At 33.8% G+C, this 19,583-nt stretch overlaps 3 protein-coding genes across 3 annotated transcripts; 2 read left to right on the top strand and 1 right to left on the bottom strand.

The window, feature by feature from the left end:
* The first annotated feature begins 327 nt into the window (after positions 1-327).
* On the top strand, positions 328-11,090 carry LOC100634367 (cyclin-dependent kinase 11B-like). The gene is made up of 11 exons (XM_011408861.2): positions 328-392; positions 463-1,494; positions 2,163-2,284; positions 2,463-2,568; positions 2,770-2,891; positions 3,253-3,360; positions 3,963-4,079; positions 4,161-4,223; positions 5,545-5,694; positions 6,059-6,187; positions 10,835-11,090. Exons 1-11 carry the CDS (start codon positions 365-367, stop codon positions 10,910-10,912), a joined length of 2,055 nt encoding a protein of 684 aa, XP_011407163.2. The 5' UTR covers positions 328-364; the 3' UTR covers positions 10,913-11,090.
* On the top strand, positions 8,119-9,301 carry LOC105314596 (trace amine-associated receptor 13c-like). Its single transcript, XM_011408860.2, has one exon. It carries the CDS (start codon positions 8,182-8,184, stop codon positions 9,205-9,207), a length of 1,026 nt encoding a protein of 341 aa, XP_011407162.2. The 5' UTR covers positions 8,119-8,181; the 3' UTR covers positions 9,208-9,301.
* A 4,893-nt stretch (positions 11,091-15,983) lies between the features above and the next one.
* On the bottom strand, positions 15,984-19,333 carry LOC109586861 (uncharacterized). The gene is made up of 14 exons (XM_020003089.1): positions 19,282-19,333; positions 19,055-19,234; positions 18,803-18,958; positions 18,534-18,755; positions 18,313-18,480; positions 18,047-18,256; positions 17,823-17,993; positions 17,368-17,583; positions 17,164-17,310; positions 16,911-17,111; positions 16,725-16,862; positions 16,483-16,674; positions 16,269-16,415; positions 15,984-16,209 (listed from the first exon to the last, which is right to left on the bottom strand). The coding sequence occupies exons 1-14, from the start codon at positions 19,331-19,333 to the stop codon at positions 16,007-16,009; spliced, it is 2,403 nt and encodes an 800-aa protein (XP_019858648.1). The 3' UTR covers positions 15,984-16,006.
* Positions 19,334-19,583: the final 250 nt, after the last annotated feature.

The raw sequence follows: 19,583 nt of genomic DNA, 5'->3' as shown, positions 1-19,583 counted from the left end.
CAGTCAGAGATGAATTAGCAAATATAGTGAGAGGAAATTTGGATCAAGAGGAATCGCGAAAGAATATGAAGAAAATAAGTGGTGAGCTGTTTGCTGAAGAAGCAAGGAGGCGTAAAAGAATAAAAGCAATGAAAAGAGATGAACCTCGAGATGAACTTTAGCTCTCAAGAAAAAAAACTAAACATTATAACTAACTTTAGTATTACATAGGATTGTTTTGCTTTTGGTTTTTTGAAATAGGCACATTTAAAATTTGAATTGCTGTACCTAAAATTTGATTTACTGTACTTAAAATTTAATGTGCATAGCTAGCCAATTAGTTTTGGGCGTGGTCCTTTATTGTAATGTACACACCCACGAAAGCATGGCGTACAATGAAGAGAGAGGTAGAGGTGAGTTATTAATATTATTTTTTGTGTAAAATGTAACTGCAAGCACAAATGATTACTTATTTGCTATTAGGAGATGAGGAGGCATTCTTCAGTAAAGATATTCCATCAAAAGGAAGTTTAAAATCAACTGTCAGCCGTTCATACAGATCACGTGATAAAGGTAGCTATGGTGACAGTCACCAAGATGATATTGACACATACAGACGAGAAATGAAGAGACAAGCCCCTCCCACTACAGACGAAGGCAGGCAGACTGAGCGTCGTCACGGTGACCGGAGGAGAGACAACGAAGGTAGACACCACGGTCGATCGGTCGAACACAAATCAAAGAGAAAGAGCCGGAAAGAAACAACCAACCCAAAGAGAGAGAGAAGGACTAGATCCCGGTCACCTATTTACTCGACCCAATCTCGTAGCCACTCGGATAGAAGAGAACCACGCTCACAATACAGCCACTCGGACAGTCAATCAAAGAGCCATTCAGGGGCGTGGTCTAGTTCACACAGACACACCCACTCACACAAAAGCGAGTATGACAGAGGAGAAGGAGGGTCTGGCGGCAGACGTGATGTCTATCGTCTTGTTAGAGACTTAGAGAGTTCCTCTAGTGGTAGCGATTCAGATGAGGGTGTGGTCAGTAAAGAAGCCACTCCTACTCGTTTAAAAGATGGGACGGAGGAATCAAAGAAAGAGTCACCAAAGAAAACATGGAAGGACATAATGTACTCTGATTCTGAAGAGGAGGAGGAGGGGGAGAGTCCTCTACGTAAGAGTGCCTCACCTCGGGAAAGTGACCAATCAGATTCAAGACAAGGTGAAGATGATGTAAAGGATGTTTCGGCTACCCCACCACTTGCTGAGTCGGTGAAAAAAGAGGACGAACCAGCTCAACCCACGGCTGAGTCTGCAGTTGAGATTAAAGTGTCTAGTGCTACCCCACCAGGAGGGCCTGTCTCTCCTTCTCCTCCTCCTTCCCCTCATGAAGAAGTACTGTATCTACCAGCACTGATGGGATGTCGTAGTGTGGAGTGTTATGAATGGTTGAATAGGATTGAGGAGGGGACTTATGGTGTAGTGTTTAGAGCTAGGGACATCAGAACAGGTGAGTGGGAGGGAGATTCTTAGTTAGATAAGATTTTACCTATACTATGTATATACATGTACATACATGTATATTCAAAATTAAAGTTAGAATTGCTGGCCATAAACCTTGTACTAAGCGGAGTGTATTTTGTCAAGAGAGGGTTTTTCAATTTGTATTATTTTGTCTGGTGTTTACTAACTTTAAAAGGTGCTTAAAAATCAGACCAAAGTCCCTGTACTATAGTACAGGGTCGTTGAACAAATTTTACCAAAAATGACTTTGAGAGAATTCTCCATTTTTTATAAAATTTTCTGATGCATCTACATGTTCTTATGTTGTGTAGAAAGTTTCAACTGATTTCAATCATAATTGGATTTTTTAACGAATTTATAATTTTGCTTTAAAAAGTGTCTGTACTATGCAGGGTCGTTGGCCAAATTTCATCAAAGATGGCAAAAAGAGATTTCTCTGTTTTTATTACATTTTTCAATTAATTTTGTTCTGTGAGTGGAGATAAGATACATTATTGCAGTAGCAGGCTAGCAGCAGTACATACATGTACATCATACATACCTGTACATGTACATGTACATGTACATGTTTTATACATACATGTACATGTACATGTTCATTTACTGTGGGATTGATTGCATTATTCCCTCCTCTCTCTTTTTCTCCTCATAAAGATGAGATAGTTGCTCTGAAGAAGTTAAAGATGGAGAAAGAGAGAGAAGGGTTTCCCATTACATCACTAAGAGAGATCAGTACTTTATTAAAAGCTAACCATGAGAACATTGTTAATGTCAGAGTAAGACAGTCCTTCTTTACTGAATCTAAATTTATGTCTTCCTATTCTGTCTCTCTCCATTTCTCTTTCTCTACTCTATCCTTCTCTCACTTTATCATTTAATCGCGTTAATCCTTCTCTCTTGTCCCCCCCTCTTTCTTTTCCCTTTCTCTGTCATATGTTGTTATTTTATCCTCAGGAGATTGTTGTTGGTAGTAATATGGATAAGATATTTATTGTGATGGATTATGTTGAGCATGATCTTAAGTCACTGATGGAGACAATGAAACAACCTTTCCTTGAAGGTAATTAAAAATTATAATTATTTTTTATAAAATTTTTTGAAGGTTTTACCACAAATTTGTTAAAAAATTTTTCACCTGCCACCATGTGCATTAATTTATTTTCATGGACTTTATTTATGTAAACTTAAGTTTACCCACAGACTTAGTCTCCTATTTTATAATTGAAATTTTTTGTTTTTTTTTAAATCTAATTATTAATAGGAGAAGTAAAGACACTGCTGATTCAGTTACTAAAGGCAGTTCATCATCTTCATGATAACTGGATAATACACAGGGACCTTAAGACATCAAACTTACTACTGAGTCATAAAGGAATCCTAAAAGTACATGATTCAATCAGTGGTAGTCTTATCATTGTGTTAGTTTTGCACTTATCTGATTACTCTACGTGTTACATCAATTTAGTGTCATGTGTATCAAAATACAGTAAACCTTTTGATTATGAATGATAGCCTCTTTTGTCCTTTGATCATCTTTTGACTTTTCAAAAGTGATCCCATCACCAATTTAAGTATAAAAGCACTTTTGATACTTGCAGACAATTTCACTTTATTCATTCAATACAAAGCTCCTTGCCTAAAAGGGTCTGGGGTCTATTGTACATTATACATATCCAGTGCTACTACATGTATATCAATGATGGTTGATTGAACATGTTCTGCTTTTATTCTTAATACATTGTAGGTTGCTGATTTTGGTTTGGCTAGGGAGTATGGCTCACCACTAAAGAACTACACACCCATTGTTGTGACACTGTGGTACAGAGCACCCGAGCTGTTACTGGGAGCCAAAGTAAGTGAACCATCTTTGAGAGTGAGTGGATCCTCTTGACTGCTTGAGAGTGAACTAAAGTCAATACACTCTCACCTGAGATATTAGAAAATTAATACAAAAATTAAAGATTGCATACTATTAGAAAAATTAACTTAAACATATTTTGATAACTTACTTATAATTTTATACAACTTATCATATTTGATCTATTTCATGATTTATATACCGTATAGCAGGTTATTTTCGAGGATGAAAAATTTCACGAATTTTTCAAGATTCACGAAATTAAATTCTTTGAAAATTAATTTAATACTGTACAAGATGGCAGAATAGTGCAAATTCGGGAATATTAATTCAGCGAACATCCGGACATACATGTACTGTAGGTCATTTGCAAAATTTATTATCCTCGAAATAAACCTGCTATACAGTACATGTACATGTACATGCACGCCTTAAGTTATTTGATTGAGCCAATGCCAAGGTGAGCAAAACAAACTGTATTAGTTGACTTACATGTACATGTAATTCTGACTGATTTACTTAAATCTTATTACATGTATACATGTACATGTATGTACATATATATGTATTATGTACATGTATGTGTGTTTATTTAGGAATATTCAACTGCTATTGATGTTTGGTCTGTTGGTTGCATATTTGCTGAATTATTGCAGCATAAACCACTCTTTATGGGGAAATCAGAAATTGATGAACTTAATCTTATTTTTAAAGTATAAGCAATTGCATATTATTGTTATTGTTATTATTTTTATTGTTGTTATTATTGTTATTATTATTATTGTTTTTTATAGGAATTAGGTGTACCCAATGAATCAATATGGCCTGGATTTGGTGAACTACCTGTAGCCAAAAAAGTAAGTAAAATAAAAATGAATAAGCTTTTTAGTTTCAAAATTAGTTTAATAAAAATGTAAATAGCTCAGGGCCAGCATATTAGCTATGGCTTATTTAACAACTTTAAAAATTCATAAAAAATCCAAATTTTGATTGGAATCAGTTCAAACTTTCTACGCAACATGTATATGCATCAGATAAAAATATAAAAATGGAAAATTCTCTCCTTGTCAATTTTTATGAAGTTTGCCAATGACCCTGTACTATAGTACAGGGACTTTGGCCCGATTTTGGAGTAATTTCAAAAATTCGCAAAACATCCAATTTTGATTGGAATCAATTACTTTCTACGCAACATAAGAACATGTATATGCATTAGATAAGAATATAAAAATGGAAAATTCTCTCCTTGTCAATTTTTATAAAATTTGGCCAACGACCCTGTACTATAGTACAGGGAGTTTAGTCTGATTTTGGAGCAACTTTAAAAATTCATATAAAATCTAATTTTGATAGAAATCAGTTCAAACTTTCTACGCAACATAAAAACATGTATATGCATTAGATAAGAATATAAAAATGGAAAATTCTCTCCTTGTCAATTTTGATGAAATTTGGCCAACGACCCTGTACTATAGTACAGGGACTTTGGCCCAATTTTGGAGTAATTTCAAAAATTTGTAAAACATCCAATTTTGATTGGAATCAGTTCAAACTTTCTACGCAACATAAGAACATGTATATACATCAAATAAAAATATAAAAATGGAAAATTCTCTCCTTGTCAATTTTGATGAAATTTGGCCAACGACCCTGTACTATAGTACAGGGACTTTGGCCCAATTTTGGAGTAATTTCAAAAATTTGTAAAACATCCAATTTTGATTGGAATCAGTTCAAACTTTCTACACAACATAAGAACATGTATTCTCTATGTCAATTTTGATGAAATTTGGCCAACGACCCTGTACTAATTTTGGAACAATTTTAATAATTCGTAAAAAATTAATTTTGATCGGAATCAGTTCAAACTTTCTACACAACATAAATGCATGTACATGTATATGCATCAGATAAAAATATAAAAATACATGTAAACTAAGAACAATTTTTGGCAAGATACGACATGTACATGTACCTTGTACAGCACAGGGTCTTTGACTTAGAAGCACTTTGCCAAAATCTTGCACATGCATCAATCACTGCATGTATGACGTGTACATGTACATGTATGTGTACATATCAGTGCATTGTTACAGTACAGAGTGCATTACTAGTATTGTAATCTTACAGTACTTATCTATTTCTATCTCTTCTTTTTCTCTCTCTATTCCTCATTAGGTTCAGTTCACTCAGCAACCATTGAATAATCTAAGGAAGCGTTTTCCTATGATAACAAAGAATGGGTTTGTGCTTTTAAACAAGTTCTTTGCGTACGATCCAAAGAGAAGAGTTACTGCTGAAGATGCACTAAAACACGAATATTTTGAAGTAAATATTAATATTAATAATAATTATTATATAACTAGACTACATAATAATGGTGCTAGACTACTAGTAATTGTAATAAAGTAATGATGATGATGGTAGAGGCTTAATTCAGAAGAATAAATTACTAAAAGTGTACATGAACAGTAGTATACACTTGTATGAATTTATATAGAGCTGCTTTTTTCACTGTATATTGTGTGTGTTTGTGTATAAGTGAAAGTACTACTTTTGTATGTGGACTAGTTTTTTCATCTTTGTACATGTACATGTACTTGTACTTGTACGTCAATTCATTACATGTCTTTTGGCTTTGCTCCTAATCTTGTTGTTATGTGTACTACCTGTACATGTTATGCATTGCTAGGAGTCTCCCCTACCAGTTGATCCCAGTATGTTCCCAACGTGGCCTGCTAAGAGTGAAATGACTAAGAAATCGGTGAGACCAAAGAGTCCAACAGCACCTGAAGGAGGAGCATTCTTCTTCAATCAAAAGGTATTAGAATTATTAATGAATTAGAATTGGCTGAAGCCTTGGTTGTGTATTGTATGATAAAAATGATGTTTTAAGTATTATAGACAGTGACTATGTAATATTTATAACGTATGTACATGTTGATGTACATGTAGTTCACAGTTCACATGTGTCTACATTTGATTTATTTTAGTGGTTATTTTTTCTTTCTTTGGTATGGTATGACAGTGTAAAAACTATCCTGGGTCAAATACGACCTCTTGAATCTCAGTAGAGAAGGCAGCCAGTATCCAGAAAGAAGTCTGCATGCAACTAGTAGTGCCTACTAAATGTGTCAAAAGAGCTTTTGCAACTTAGAAAATCTCAAGCTCTTGAGGGCCTAACTGTGTATGTGTAGCCATGTTAATGTTGCACTTGAAACCACACCTTCAATTAATACTAGCCACACCTTTCATCAATGATCAATAATCAGTAAAAATTAAATGTACTGCAGTCTGCAGTACTACTGCTTAAAGTTAATGTAATGTATTGCTTGTGGCAAGGGTCTGCACTATAAGTGCTTTTCATACATGTATAAGTCATGAATGGGCTTTGATCCCGTAGACCTGGATTTAACGATTAGAGTCCCATTTTTCTGTTATAAAAATGAACAAACATTAATATCAATAAATATTTAATAAGTCGTCCCAGACAAGTAAAAATTTTGGTTAAGTTGTCCTTGGACAAGGTTAATAAATAATTAATTTTGAGCCCGAAGGCTATAGCCCATGGTTTTTTCAAAAAACGGCTTCAAATTGCTCCAAATTTGTATTACATTTTTTGATACATATTGATGTACTTAGAAAGTTTGAGCTGATTCCAACTTCAATTTTTCAAGTTACAGTCATTTTAAGAAAACGCCAAAAATATGTAACATACCCAAGGCTATATATAGCCCATGGTTTTTTTCCAAAAAATGGCTCTGAAATCATTCCAAATTTTTACTACATTATTTGATACATATTGATGTCCTAATCCTATAGAAATTTTGAGCTGATTCCGACTTCAATTTTTTGAGTTACAGCCTTTTTTTAAAATGAGTCAAAGTTGGAAAAATAAAGTATAGCCCATGGTTTTTTCCAAAAAATGGCTCCAAAATCACCCTCCATTTTAATTGCATTTTTTGATGCATATTGATGTACTTATGCGCAATTGCCCATTTGACTGAGTTAATTCCAATTAAGTTATGGTATAACATGAAGAAATCAATAGATAAAGCATCATCTCCCCTTGTCTTATACAGCTTATTGTACTGTACATTGTTTCTATAATGACAGTAAAATTTCATACCATCAAACATTAACCTTACAACTTGTACAGTACATGCATAAACACTGTAGTGGAACAACACACGAAAATATTTCATTAATATAATTTCATATGCTACTGTTGCTACATGAGTAGTGAAGTGAGTGATGTAAGTGCTTATATTCTTAGCATATTTATAATGGGAACAGTTGTTAGTATAGCATCAGTTAGGCTTAGTACACAATATCATGTGTTGCGACAGGAAGTGCACCGGAAGTGCTGTACAAATGCTGCGAGTTAATGCACAAGTTGACCAAAGTTCAACTCTTGTGTTGTTGACGCGTGTGCCATTGGTTTGTACAGCACTTCCGGTCGCGTGGCTCATATTGTGTACTAGGCCTTAAGGCCCCCATACACTAGGCAACATGTTGCTAGCAACATTTGTGGTTACTTTGATCTTGTAAGCAACATGTTGCTAAAAATAGAAATCAGTTCTATTTTTGCAACAAGTTGCTCAAAAAATCAAAGAAACCACAAATGTTGCTAGCAACAAGTTGCCTGGTGTATGGAGGGCTTTACGCATACTAAGATAAACTACATGCACAATATGCAAACTATGTAAACTACAAGTACAGTAGTTATGATAGCAAACTGACGTTACAGGCACTGAAACTATACACGCACTAAATGACGATTGTTTGTCAACTTGGACCTAAAGACAGTGGTTCATGATGGATAATATTAATGATAATTTCACACTAAGTGATGTCATCAATGGCCCACTGCTAGCTGCTGCGTTTGCTACAGAGATGATTGGAGGACTCATAACTAACTCATTAGTACTGATACTCACTGCATCTCATCTAAAGACTTGGAAGCAACCAACAACCATCTTTCTCTCTAACATGCTCCTCAATAACCTGGTCATTGGGATCTGTATCATTCCTTTTGCTATCATAACAGCTGCTGTGGGTGAGTGGATATTTGGAAGGACAGAGAAGGAGAAAGAAACCGTCTGTCAAGTCGTTGGGTGCATATTCACATTCACTATCCTTACAGCAACAGAGAGCCTAGTACTACTCTCCTTTGATAGATTCTTTTTCATCACAAAATCATTTCAATACAATAAGTACATGACTGTCAATAAAGCACTAGTAATAGTGTCTCTCTCATGGGCACTGGCTGTCTTTTTAAGCATATTACCATTTCTTGGATTTGGAGTCCATGAGTTTTTGTCCGGTGTTGGCCTGTGTGTCGCTGGATGGAATGGTCAAACTGCATATGCCATAGTCTCTTTCTTAGTCCTCTGTATATTCATTGGTAGCATCATAGTCACATCAATATGGACTCTGTGCTTTACAAGGAAGCATATCAAAAAAACTGCAATACGAACGTCAATTGGTGCAGAAAGAAGCAATCATACACAAGAGAGAAAAGTGATTGGTGTATTTGGAATGTTAATAATAGTACATTTACTGTGCTATGCTCCTATTATCTCTTTTGGATTGGTTGAATCATTTATTAATGTTTTGACACCAACAGCTTATGCAGTGGCTGTCTTTATTCTCTTTTTGTTGATCACTCTCATTCCACTGGTCCAGTCATTCTTTAGGAGTGACATAAGGACTGCTATTGTTAAAGGGTCTATGACTGTTATTGCTTTTACTAAGAGGTGCAGGACGACTCCTCATCAAATTTCGACTGTTGAAATGATAAGACCTTCAACTCCAATAACATCATCTTCCTCAATTTGAATTCTCATCATGCACACAAAACTGCTAATAGTAATAGTAATTTAAACTTGTGTTTGTAGAATTTACCATTTTAATAATTTTTCCTAATGCATAATACAAGCCCTTACATTATGTAGAAGTTTTGAGTTGATTTCGATTAAAATTGGTTTGTTTAAAGTTGCTCAAAAATCAAGACAAAGTCCCTGTACAGGATCATTGACCAAATTTTACCAAAAGATAATTTTTAATTTTTTTCAGATGCATCTACTTGTTCTTATGTGCATAAAAAGTTTGAGCTGATTCCGATCAAAATTGAATTTTTACGAATATATAGTTGCTCAAAAATCAAGCCAAAGTTCCTGTACTTATAGTACAGGGTTATTGGCCAAACTTTGCCAAAATTAAAAAGAAGAGATTTTCCTTTTTATAATTTTTAATACATACACATTGTTATGTTGCATAGAAAGTTTGAGCTGATTTAGATCAAATTTGAATTTTCTGCAAATTTTCAAAGCTAGTCAAAAGCAACATACTATAATGTATAAATATTTAATCAACAATGTATCATGCAACCTACTGACTCAAATTTCAATATTTTGATCATGACAGATTGTAAATTGTGTATTATTTAAGTGATGTTATAATTTCTAATACCGTATAGCAGGTTATTTTCGGCGGTTGAAAATTTCAACTGAAACCAGAAATGGCTTTAGAATAAAAATCCGTTGGTTTTATTTTCGACTAGACAAAAATAATTGATCTGATGTCTTCACTAGCATCTGTAGGACTGACAGCATTAGAAAGAGGTCCCCTGGTCCTGTAGGGCCTGGAAGAGATTCTTTAGAAGGTGAACACCATTTTCAAGGCCATCCATGCTTGTTATCATGTTATTAATAATTTATTATGGTCACGCCTATCTTCAGAATTAATTTTCATCAGAATTAATAGCAACAAAACAGACGAAAATAAGCACCAGTCGAAAATTACCCGTTATACGGTAGCAGCAGAGTATAGAAACATTAAATTTTCAATTCTGTATTTTATAACCTTTGAAAAATGCCTAGTCCATTACATGCAATGAAAGTACAATTGTCTTTCTTTTCCTCTCTCTCTCTCTTCCTCTCTCTCTTTCTCTCTCTCTCTCTCTCTCTCTCTCTCTCTCTCTCTCTCTTCCTCTCCCTCCCTCTCTCCCTCCCCTTGCCCCTCCTTCTCTCTCTCTTTCTCTCTTTATAATAACTTTGGTTATGTATAGTATGATTAAAATAATGTTTTAAGTATTATAGACAGTGACTACCGTATAGCGGGTTTGTTTGTGAGGCTAAACTTTCATTCTTTTCGTTTTTTAAGATGGGAGAACAAACAATTAACCCAACGAAATTCCAGTTTTAATGGGCGTGGTAGCTTATTAACGTCTTCAGAATGAATGTTTAACCTCACGAAAGTCATTTTGAGGATGGAAAACGAAAGTTTACCCTCACAAAACAAACCCGCTATACGGTATGTAATATTTATAACGTATGTACATGTTGATGTACATGTAGTTCACAGTTTACATGTGTCTATTTGTCATTATTTTAGTGGTTATTTTTTATTATTTGTCACTCCTACAATGTATATTGGTTAATTTGATATTTTTATTTGGTATTAGGGTAAAGATGGTGAAGATGAGAAGTTTCAGTTACCAGATTCACAACCAGGGAAAGCTGGATTTACTTTAAAGTTCTAAACCCAGGGCCCCCTTCCACCTCTCTCCTCCAAGCACACAATAACTATCACTGCTATCAACTTCTTAATTGTTATATTAAAATAATTTTCTGAATGCATTTTATTTAATTTTGTGTACTTTTTGCAGCTGGAAGGATTAATCTCCATAGAGAATCCATGACTTTATTGACTAATGCAAAGAGCATAAAAGAAATTTCCGTTAAAAAATTAGTCTCACCCACTTTGTGTCGTTTGCAAATCAGAGGAAATGAACAAAAATAAACTACCACACATTTCAAATTTTAAGTGCACAAAAATTAGATGAATGTATGGATGACAGTCAAAAGCATGAAATGTGAGAACAAAAGATATTTCAAACAAACTAGAATTAAAAAAACAATTAGTTCTTGAAACTGAAAGCATGCATGCAATGTTATCAAATGCAGTTGTTTTTGAAATTATGTGATAAAGCTAAGTACCGAAAAAAACTGCATACTAACTATACATTATGAATTACTAATTAAGTTATTGTCTATACTGTTGTTCTCCTGGTTATATTCTGCTTCTTGTCTGATATAATTATGATAAGTATTTTCGGCAATCTGATAAATATTGACATCATTCTCTCTTACACGATACTTGTATCGTTTAGCTAGCACTCCAAACACTATCAGGATAATAAGAAGCAAAACAGCTTTTGTTAGATGACAATAAAAACTTGAGCAAACTTGTTGATCCTGACACAAAAATAAAAAAAATGACAGAGTAGAACCAACCTGAAATGAAGCATACCACATGCCCACCATCATTCCTCTACACTGGACTGGTGACTGAGCTACTGTAAACTCCAGTGAAACAGGATTGACTAATACATAAGATATTCCAATAAGTATTTGATAAAAGAAGCCCTTCCATGTGATACTTATAAATGGTACCATATTAAGAATTAATGAGACCAAAGCAAAGCAGAGTCCAAGACCCATCCTACATAGCATGCTAGGGATATACCTGTTGAAGAAAACCTTAATAATGTACAAGTACATCATTATTAGTAGAAATGAACTAGCAACATGAACAGCATCATTTGACAGCAAGCAAATTAAAAATGAAGCATCATCATTAGATAGATTATAATAATATTCTCTACTTAGTGAATAACCAATTATTGCAATGTATAATGGTATCATACGAAAGATTGTCTTCACATCTTCTACCTCTTCCTCTGTGAATGGTCCACCATATTTATCCTTACCCAGGTCTAGTCTTGAAGGAGCCTTTTCCTCCCAGTAGGTCAGAGCACTACGATTCTCAGGATACTTGTGCTTCCTGGCATAACACAATACTCTAACTATCAGTTTGATGGGATTCTTGATCAGTGTTGTATTCTCCAGTTTGTGTTTGAAGAATGAATGAGACACCAGTACAAGAGACACAGATACACCTGATAGTATAAACATGACCAAGTTAATGCATTTATAAGTATCAAAACAGTCAGCAAAACTAAAGAGCAAATATTGGATTGGCAAGGCAGCACAATGCCAGTATATTACAGTGTTTAGTTCATCGGATGACACCCCAATAAGTTGATCAATCATGTACTGAATAATGTTAGCAAGAAAAAAAGCTATTCCAGTATGCTGAGTCAGATAAGCCATGCTAAATACTGACCAATACAGTGCTTTATTGAATTCATATGTTTGTATGATGAGCCCAAACCCAGATATAATCCATGATATAAAACATAGTGTCATACCTATCAGTATAGCTTTGTATTTACCAATATGTACATCAGCTAATAGCCCAAAGAAAGGAAAAAAATAAAAAAAGAAAGAGCCAAAATCAAATATATACTCAATATGAGGATCAGTTTGCAGAAAATACCCAATACCAAGTTGAAAGCACAATAGGTGATCCCAAATAAGAACCAAGACAGCTGCAAAGGAGGTAAGGAAAGCAAGATTAAATTTCTTTGCCATCGTTGAAGTGAACCTATCCCATACTAGCACTGATAACAACAGGCTATAGCATATATCGAAACTAAATGTATATACAATTGAATACATCTTATGTAAACAATAAAGTTAGTTTTTTATCTTTCAGTATGCAATCAAACATGTCAACTGCTACGATCGACTCTGCACAAAGAATTGCAGCTAGGAGATGTATGCAGGAATTTAATCATGCATACATTATAAATCTATACTTGCTACCAGCAAGCTGCTTAATTATTGACATTTGAATGTATGAGGAATGTAACTTTGCTAGTGTATTTATAGACCCATTAACCATAAATGCTTTGTTGTGTGTCTTTAGAATGAGCAATAAACCACAAATTATTTTTAAAATATATCTACAACTTAACACATAACTAAAAAGAGAAAGATAAATGGTATTACAAAAAAGATAAAAATTAAAATGTATCATAGCAATGAAGTTCAATATAATAATAGTTTACATACTATATGAATAATGAAGTTGTCATAATTATTAATATTATTCCTGCAAATTAGAAGAGAGAGATAAGGTACAGTTTATTACTCTCTCTCTCTCTCTCTCTCTCTCTCTCTCTCTCTCTCTCTCTCTCTCTTTATTTTATAATAATTTTGGTTATGTATAGCATGATTAAAATGATGTTTTGAGTATATAGACATTGACTATGTAATATTTATGACATATTATGTACATCTTGATGTATATGTAGTTCACAGTTTACATGTGTCTATATGTGATATTTTTTATTATTTATCACTGCTACAATGTATATTGGTTAATTTCATATTTTATTTGGTATTAGGGTAAAGATGGTGAAAATGAGAAGTTTCAGTTACCAGATTCACAACCAGGGAAAGCTAAATTTACTTTAAAATTCTAAACCTAGGGTCTTCTTCCATCTCTCTCCTCCCTCATTTTTGTACACAATAGCTGTCACTGCTATCAATTTCTTAATTGTTATATTAACATAAATTTCTAAATTCATTTTATTAAATTTTGTGCATGGTGCTGTGGTTGGAATAATAACGCCTATGTCTACACAAATACTTTAGCTGGGTATTTTCTGAATTCTAGATAAGAATACTAGAGTATTCCTTGCACCAATATCTATGCACACAAACCCATTGCAAGCACAAGAAAACTGCAGTTCAACCCATTTAGGCACTAGTCAAAATCATGTAGATCTACGTACATTGATTTGATGATTCTATAGGTACCGTCACTTTGATCATGCTTTGATTATGTTTTGTCAGAAAATAAAAAAACAGCAATTAGATTTACAGTTTTTCATTTTGCTTGCGGTGTAACTATATGATACTAAATATAGATTCACAATAGTTATTCAATAAAATTGTTATTGTATTATATTAAGTGACTATAAAATTGTCTAGAAGTAATCCTTCATCAATAATAGTCAAATTTTACACACTGAGCACAGTACATCATAAAATTGAAAGTAGTCTCTTATTCCAAACAACATACAAACTATTATTTAGTGTTTATACTGTTCTCCAGTTGATTATCATATTCTGCTTTTTGGTTGATATAGTTATGATAAGCATTATCAACAATCTGATATATATTTTCATCATTCTCTCTCACACGATACTTGTATCTTTTAGCTAGCACTACAAACACTATCAGGATTATAAGAAGCAAGATAATCCTTGATAGATGGTAATAGAACTTTAAAGAATTAAATATAAAGCTCAAACAAATTTTTATGACAAAACCAATCTGCCATGAAGCATACCATATGCTCACTATCACTCCTCTATATTGGGCTGGTGACTGTGCTACTGTAAACTCCAGTGAAACAGGATTGATAAAAACATAAGATATTCCCAATAGCATCTGTGAAAGGAACTCCTTCCATGTATTGCTTAAAAATTGTAGATCCAGTACATTAAAAGTTGAAGTGACCAAAGCAAGGAGCAATCCAATGACTTGACAGCAGACAAATTAGAAATGAAGCATCATTTTTGACAGTGAAATAATATTCTAAGCTCATTGAATACCCAATTATTGCAATGAATAATGGTAACATACGACAGACAGTCTTTACATCTTCTACCTCTTCAATTGTGAATGGTCCACCATATTTATTTTTACCCAGGTCTATTCTTGAAGGAGCCTCTTCCTCCCAGTAGGTCAGAGCACTACGATTTTCAGGATACTTGTGCTTCCTGGCATAACACAATACTCTAACTATCAGTCTGATGGGATTCTTGATCAGTGATATATTCTCCAGTTTGTGTTTAAATAATGAATGAGACAGCAGTACAAGAGATACAGCTACTCCTGATAGTATGAACATGACCAGACTAGTGACATTAAAACAGTGAGCCAAAATAAGGAGCAACGAAGTAAGTGGTAAAGCAGCAGAATGCCAGTATATCACAGTGTTTAGTTCGTCAGCTGAAGCTCCAACAAGTTGATCAATAGTATACTGAATGACATTAGCATTAAAGAAAGCTAAACCAACACACTGTGTGAAATAGGACATGCTATATACTGACCACTGTACTTCATTGGAAGCATCATAACATTGCATGATGTATCCAAGCCCAGACATAATCCATGACATAAAACACAATACTATACCAATCAGTATGGATTTGTATCTTCCAATCCACACATCAGCCAATAGACCAAAGAAAGGAGAAGAGAGAAAAAACAAAATTCCATAATCAAGAATAGAGTCGATATTAGAAACAGATTTTAGAAAATACCACTCAGTGCCAAAATGAAAGCACAAAAGGTGATCCCAAATGAGAACTAAGACAGCTGACAAAGTGGTAATAAAAACCATTTTAAATTTCTTTGCCATGATCAAAAATGCTCCTAATCCTTCCGAGCACAACACTTGTTTATTGGCCAGCATGACAAAGGAACTGAAAGTATGCAGAAACATCCTTTGAGAAGTTATTCTTGAAAGTGTCACATCCATACAAGTTGAAATTTTACAGTTTATGCAAACCTCAATTGATTGTGCTACGCCATAACAAAATATTTTTTGCATGATTATGTCTATGGACTATAAAGTATTGACAATATAGTCTTTTTATATACAAAAAATTCAATAATTAACTTTCCTATGCATATCTAATTATTATAGTCAAAGTTACTCATCGTCTTGTATCCTAACTGTAGACCAGGTATAGTCCACATGCAGATTTTTATTCGAAGGAATTACTCTGAAGATGTACATATACATCACTTCATAAAGTGTTTCCTTTATATTATCATTGACAATGTAGAGAGTTACACAGGTACTGTTCTTATATGGAGGCAGTATTACATGAAAGTTGAAGAAAATGTAATCAACTAAATAAAAGAGAGGAGAAAATCTGTGTAATACTATAAGTACAGCAAGGATTTTTTACATTGATATTTGGCAGTTAGTTGAGAATCAAAAAGGTAAATGTTAATTGGGGTTGATAAAATTCCTCCAGTTAGGACAACACATATTTCGACACTAGTTTGATTTTCCGTAACATCATACAACCCTCTTTCCAGGAACAAATTAATGACTATATATATAAACATAAACAATAATTGTCACATCAATTGAAACAACTCTCACTTTCATTTACTTACCATCATCATCCTCTACAGTCACATTCATTGTTCCTGGATTACCTAAACCTATATTACCAATGTTTCTTAATCTTAGTAGATAATGTTTATCAGGTTCCAGTGCAATGTTATTATCAACTACTGGAAAACTGATACTCCTGTTCTGTGTTAAGACACCAGTACCAAAAGTGACAAAACCCAGTGATATTCCATCTATTTCATTGCATAATGATACATAATATAACATAACATTATAAACATACTGCTAGTTCCATTATCAATGTAAACTTCCATTGTTTGTTCTTGACTCAATTGTCCTCCTCCTAGTATGACAGTGATTGATTGATTTCCTCCTCCTTCAGAGAATGTAGCTTGACCAATAGCAAACCTTACTTCAGCCTCTGTAAGGTAAATAATAAACACAGGGTTTTATGAATGATTATACTAAAGATCATCATCTTGTATCCTGATGAATGAAGAACTCAAATCTACTGTTAATGCACAATTTTCTGGAAAGATACTACTTATATATACTGTAAAGTTCTCAAATAGTGATTCTCTAATGGTATCATTGATAATATTAAATCTACCACATGTCCTGTTTGTAAATGCATGTAATATTGGACGAACTCTACGAGTTCTATAGTCACCTAATGTAATTAAAGGACACATAATGCAACTAATATTAATATTAAAATTTACTCCTAAATCGTGCAGTGTTGTCTCTAGCTTGTAGAATAATTTCTGTATCAGTTGATAATACTCCTCCAGTTAGTACAGCACATATTTCTACAGTTCCTTCATTCTCAATCATATCATATGTTCCTCTCTCTAATGACAGCACACCAGCTATAGAATGAAGAAATAGATATTGCCACATCTCCACTCAATTATTATACAATTTACTGTCATCATCAATAATGGTGATGGTAGCTGTCTGCCGGTCTCTCCGTACTTGAACAACATTATCTCCAACAGGTAATATGATGACTCTTATTGTTTCATTTCCCTCAATGATATTATCATCAATACTTGTGATAGGAGTGAATGGAATATCATTCAGTGCATTATTAACACTGTAGGTTAATCTTGGAACAACAGAATTAAGGGAATAATCACTACCTATAATTATTAATACCATTATACATATATATTATAGCTAGTTTATTTTGTGTGAAATTAATTTTTGATACAGGCTCAAATCCACCCACTAAACTTATTAACATCAAAAAAAAATTAAGAAAAAGTTTGTCATCTACGAATTATTTCCAACAAAAAATGTAAACAATGAAATTGGAGGCTTCAAAATAAACCAACTATATAGTATTAAAAACAAACTACATGAATATGCTATTACTGACCATTTGTAGCAGTCCCAGATTTGTGTTTCACTTGAACTGAGTATATTCGGCTCTCTGGAAAGCCTCCAATGTCTATACCACCTTTCTCATCTCCTATCTGCTTTATAGTTAATGAGGCAACTTCTCCTTCTCTGATAGTAACATTTAGGCTTTTGAAACCAATACTGAAAACTATAATCAAATCCCTTGATAAAGTTATTTCTTGATAATAAAAATTGACTTACCATCTTGATTGTCAACTCTTACTATTTGAGTTGTTTTATCAGGATCTAGTCTAACTCTAGAATCATTAACACTGAGTCTCCATCTAAACACTTCTTGTAGTTCTACAATATTATCCCGTGGCATGAAGAATGTTACATGTTCAAAGCATTGATCAATTGCTGTTGCTGGGTGAAATACAACACTACGCTGCTCAGTAAAGTCGAAGAGATCTAAATTAATGGGTAAATAATGATAAAAGTTAGATGTAAATTAAAATTTGTCATACCAAAGTCTCCAACAGCAGCTTCATCATGACTCAATGGGCCAGTATACCTCTCAAGTGAGACAGTGACTTCAAAAGGAGATTCATATGTAATTACTTGACGTCCAATGACAGCTACAGCATTTATACCTTCTAAAAATACTGATGGAGGTTCAAGACCAACAGTAATTACTATAAAATGAAAGAGTGTGTGATCACAATAAACTGATTCAGTATAAACTCACTGTCTATATCCTCTATTGTAATGCTAAGACGTCTGTATACAAGTACAACTCCTGATGGTATTGCTGGATCACCTGGATCAGTTTCAACAGCAATCAAGTAATCAAATGAAAGAGTTGGTTGGAGAGCAACAGCATTCCCTTGTGACAAATAGCGTATGCTAAACCTTTCTGGTAGAAAACTATTGGTTCGTCCAGCAAAATCTGAGCTCAAGTAGTCAGCAACTGAAATCAGAGAAAAATAAATACAAAATAAATAAATCATTACCTACCATCAACTAGCATAGCTGACTCTCGTGAAATAACATAATCCAGATCAGTAACATCAGGAGCCCCAGGAGTACTGAGGAGTACATCAGCAGTAAATGAGTATCTTCTACCAGCATCACTTGGACCAATATGCACACATGATTGATCAAAACCAACAACTAGTGGATACAAAGTAAAATAAATAGATATGGCTTAAGATAATAACAGTAAAGTAATAAAACAACTCGGTGTTTGTGTTACAATGATTATCTTACCAACACATGCACCACATTGTTGTGCTGCAGCTAGTGAAGAATGAGATATATATCCTCCACCAGTTCTATTACAGCAGTCAATAGCTGCAAGACTGACTCCATTAGTATTACTAGTACAATCAGCAGCAGATGAATAACACTGTACAGTAACACCTTCCTGTAATTGACCTTGAACAGGAGCTACACACAAGATAAAAATTACCTTGGCATACAAGTATAGTATATACCTGCAAGCAATAGCAAAAAGAAAGGAAATAGATCTAATAGAACAAGAGCCATCTTGACCTTTCTCACATGACCAATGTGTGGTTAGCCTATAGTTACTACACTGTAGAAACTATTACTATAAACCTATTGATAATGATAAGAAAAATAATCATAAATTATAAATATAGATAAAAAATTTATAAGCTGCCTGCCATTTATTAGAGCAGTTTTAATCACCAGTACAAAACATTTAACTACTAGTAAAGTAAATTTGTCAAAATGGTAAAAAAACCCATGCAGGAATAAACACAATTAAAAAGGG

This window comes from Amphimedon queenslandica, unplaced genomic scaffold (assembly GCF_000090795.2).
Source record: "Amphimedon queenslandica unplaced genomic scaffold, v1.1 AMPQUscaffold_12760_Cont10111, whole genome shotgun sequence".
In the NCBI taxonomy this organism is placed as follows: domain Eukaryota; kingdom Metazoa; phylum Porifera; class Demospongiae; order Haplosclerida; family Niphatidae; genus Amphimedon; species Amphimedon queenslandica.
Note: the sequence above shows the minus strand (reverse complement) of the source record. Positions and strands in the feature narration are given on the sequence as shown.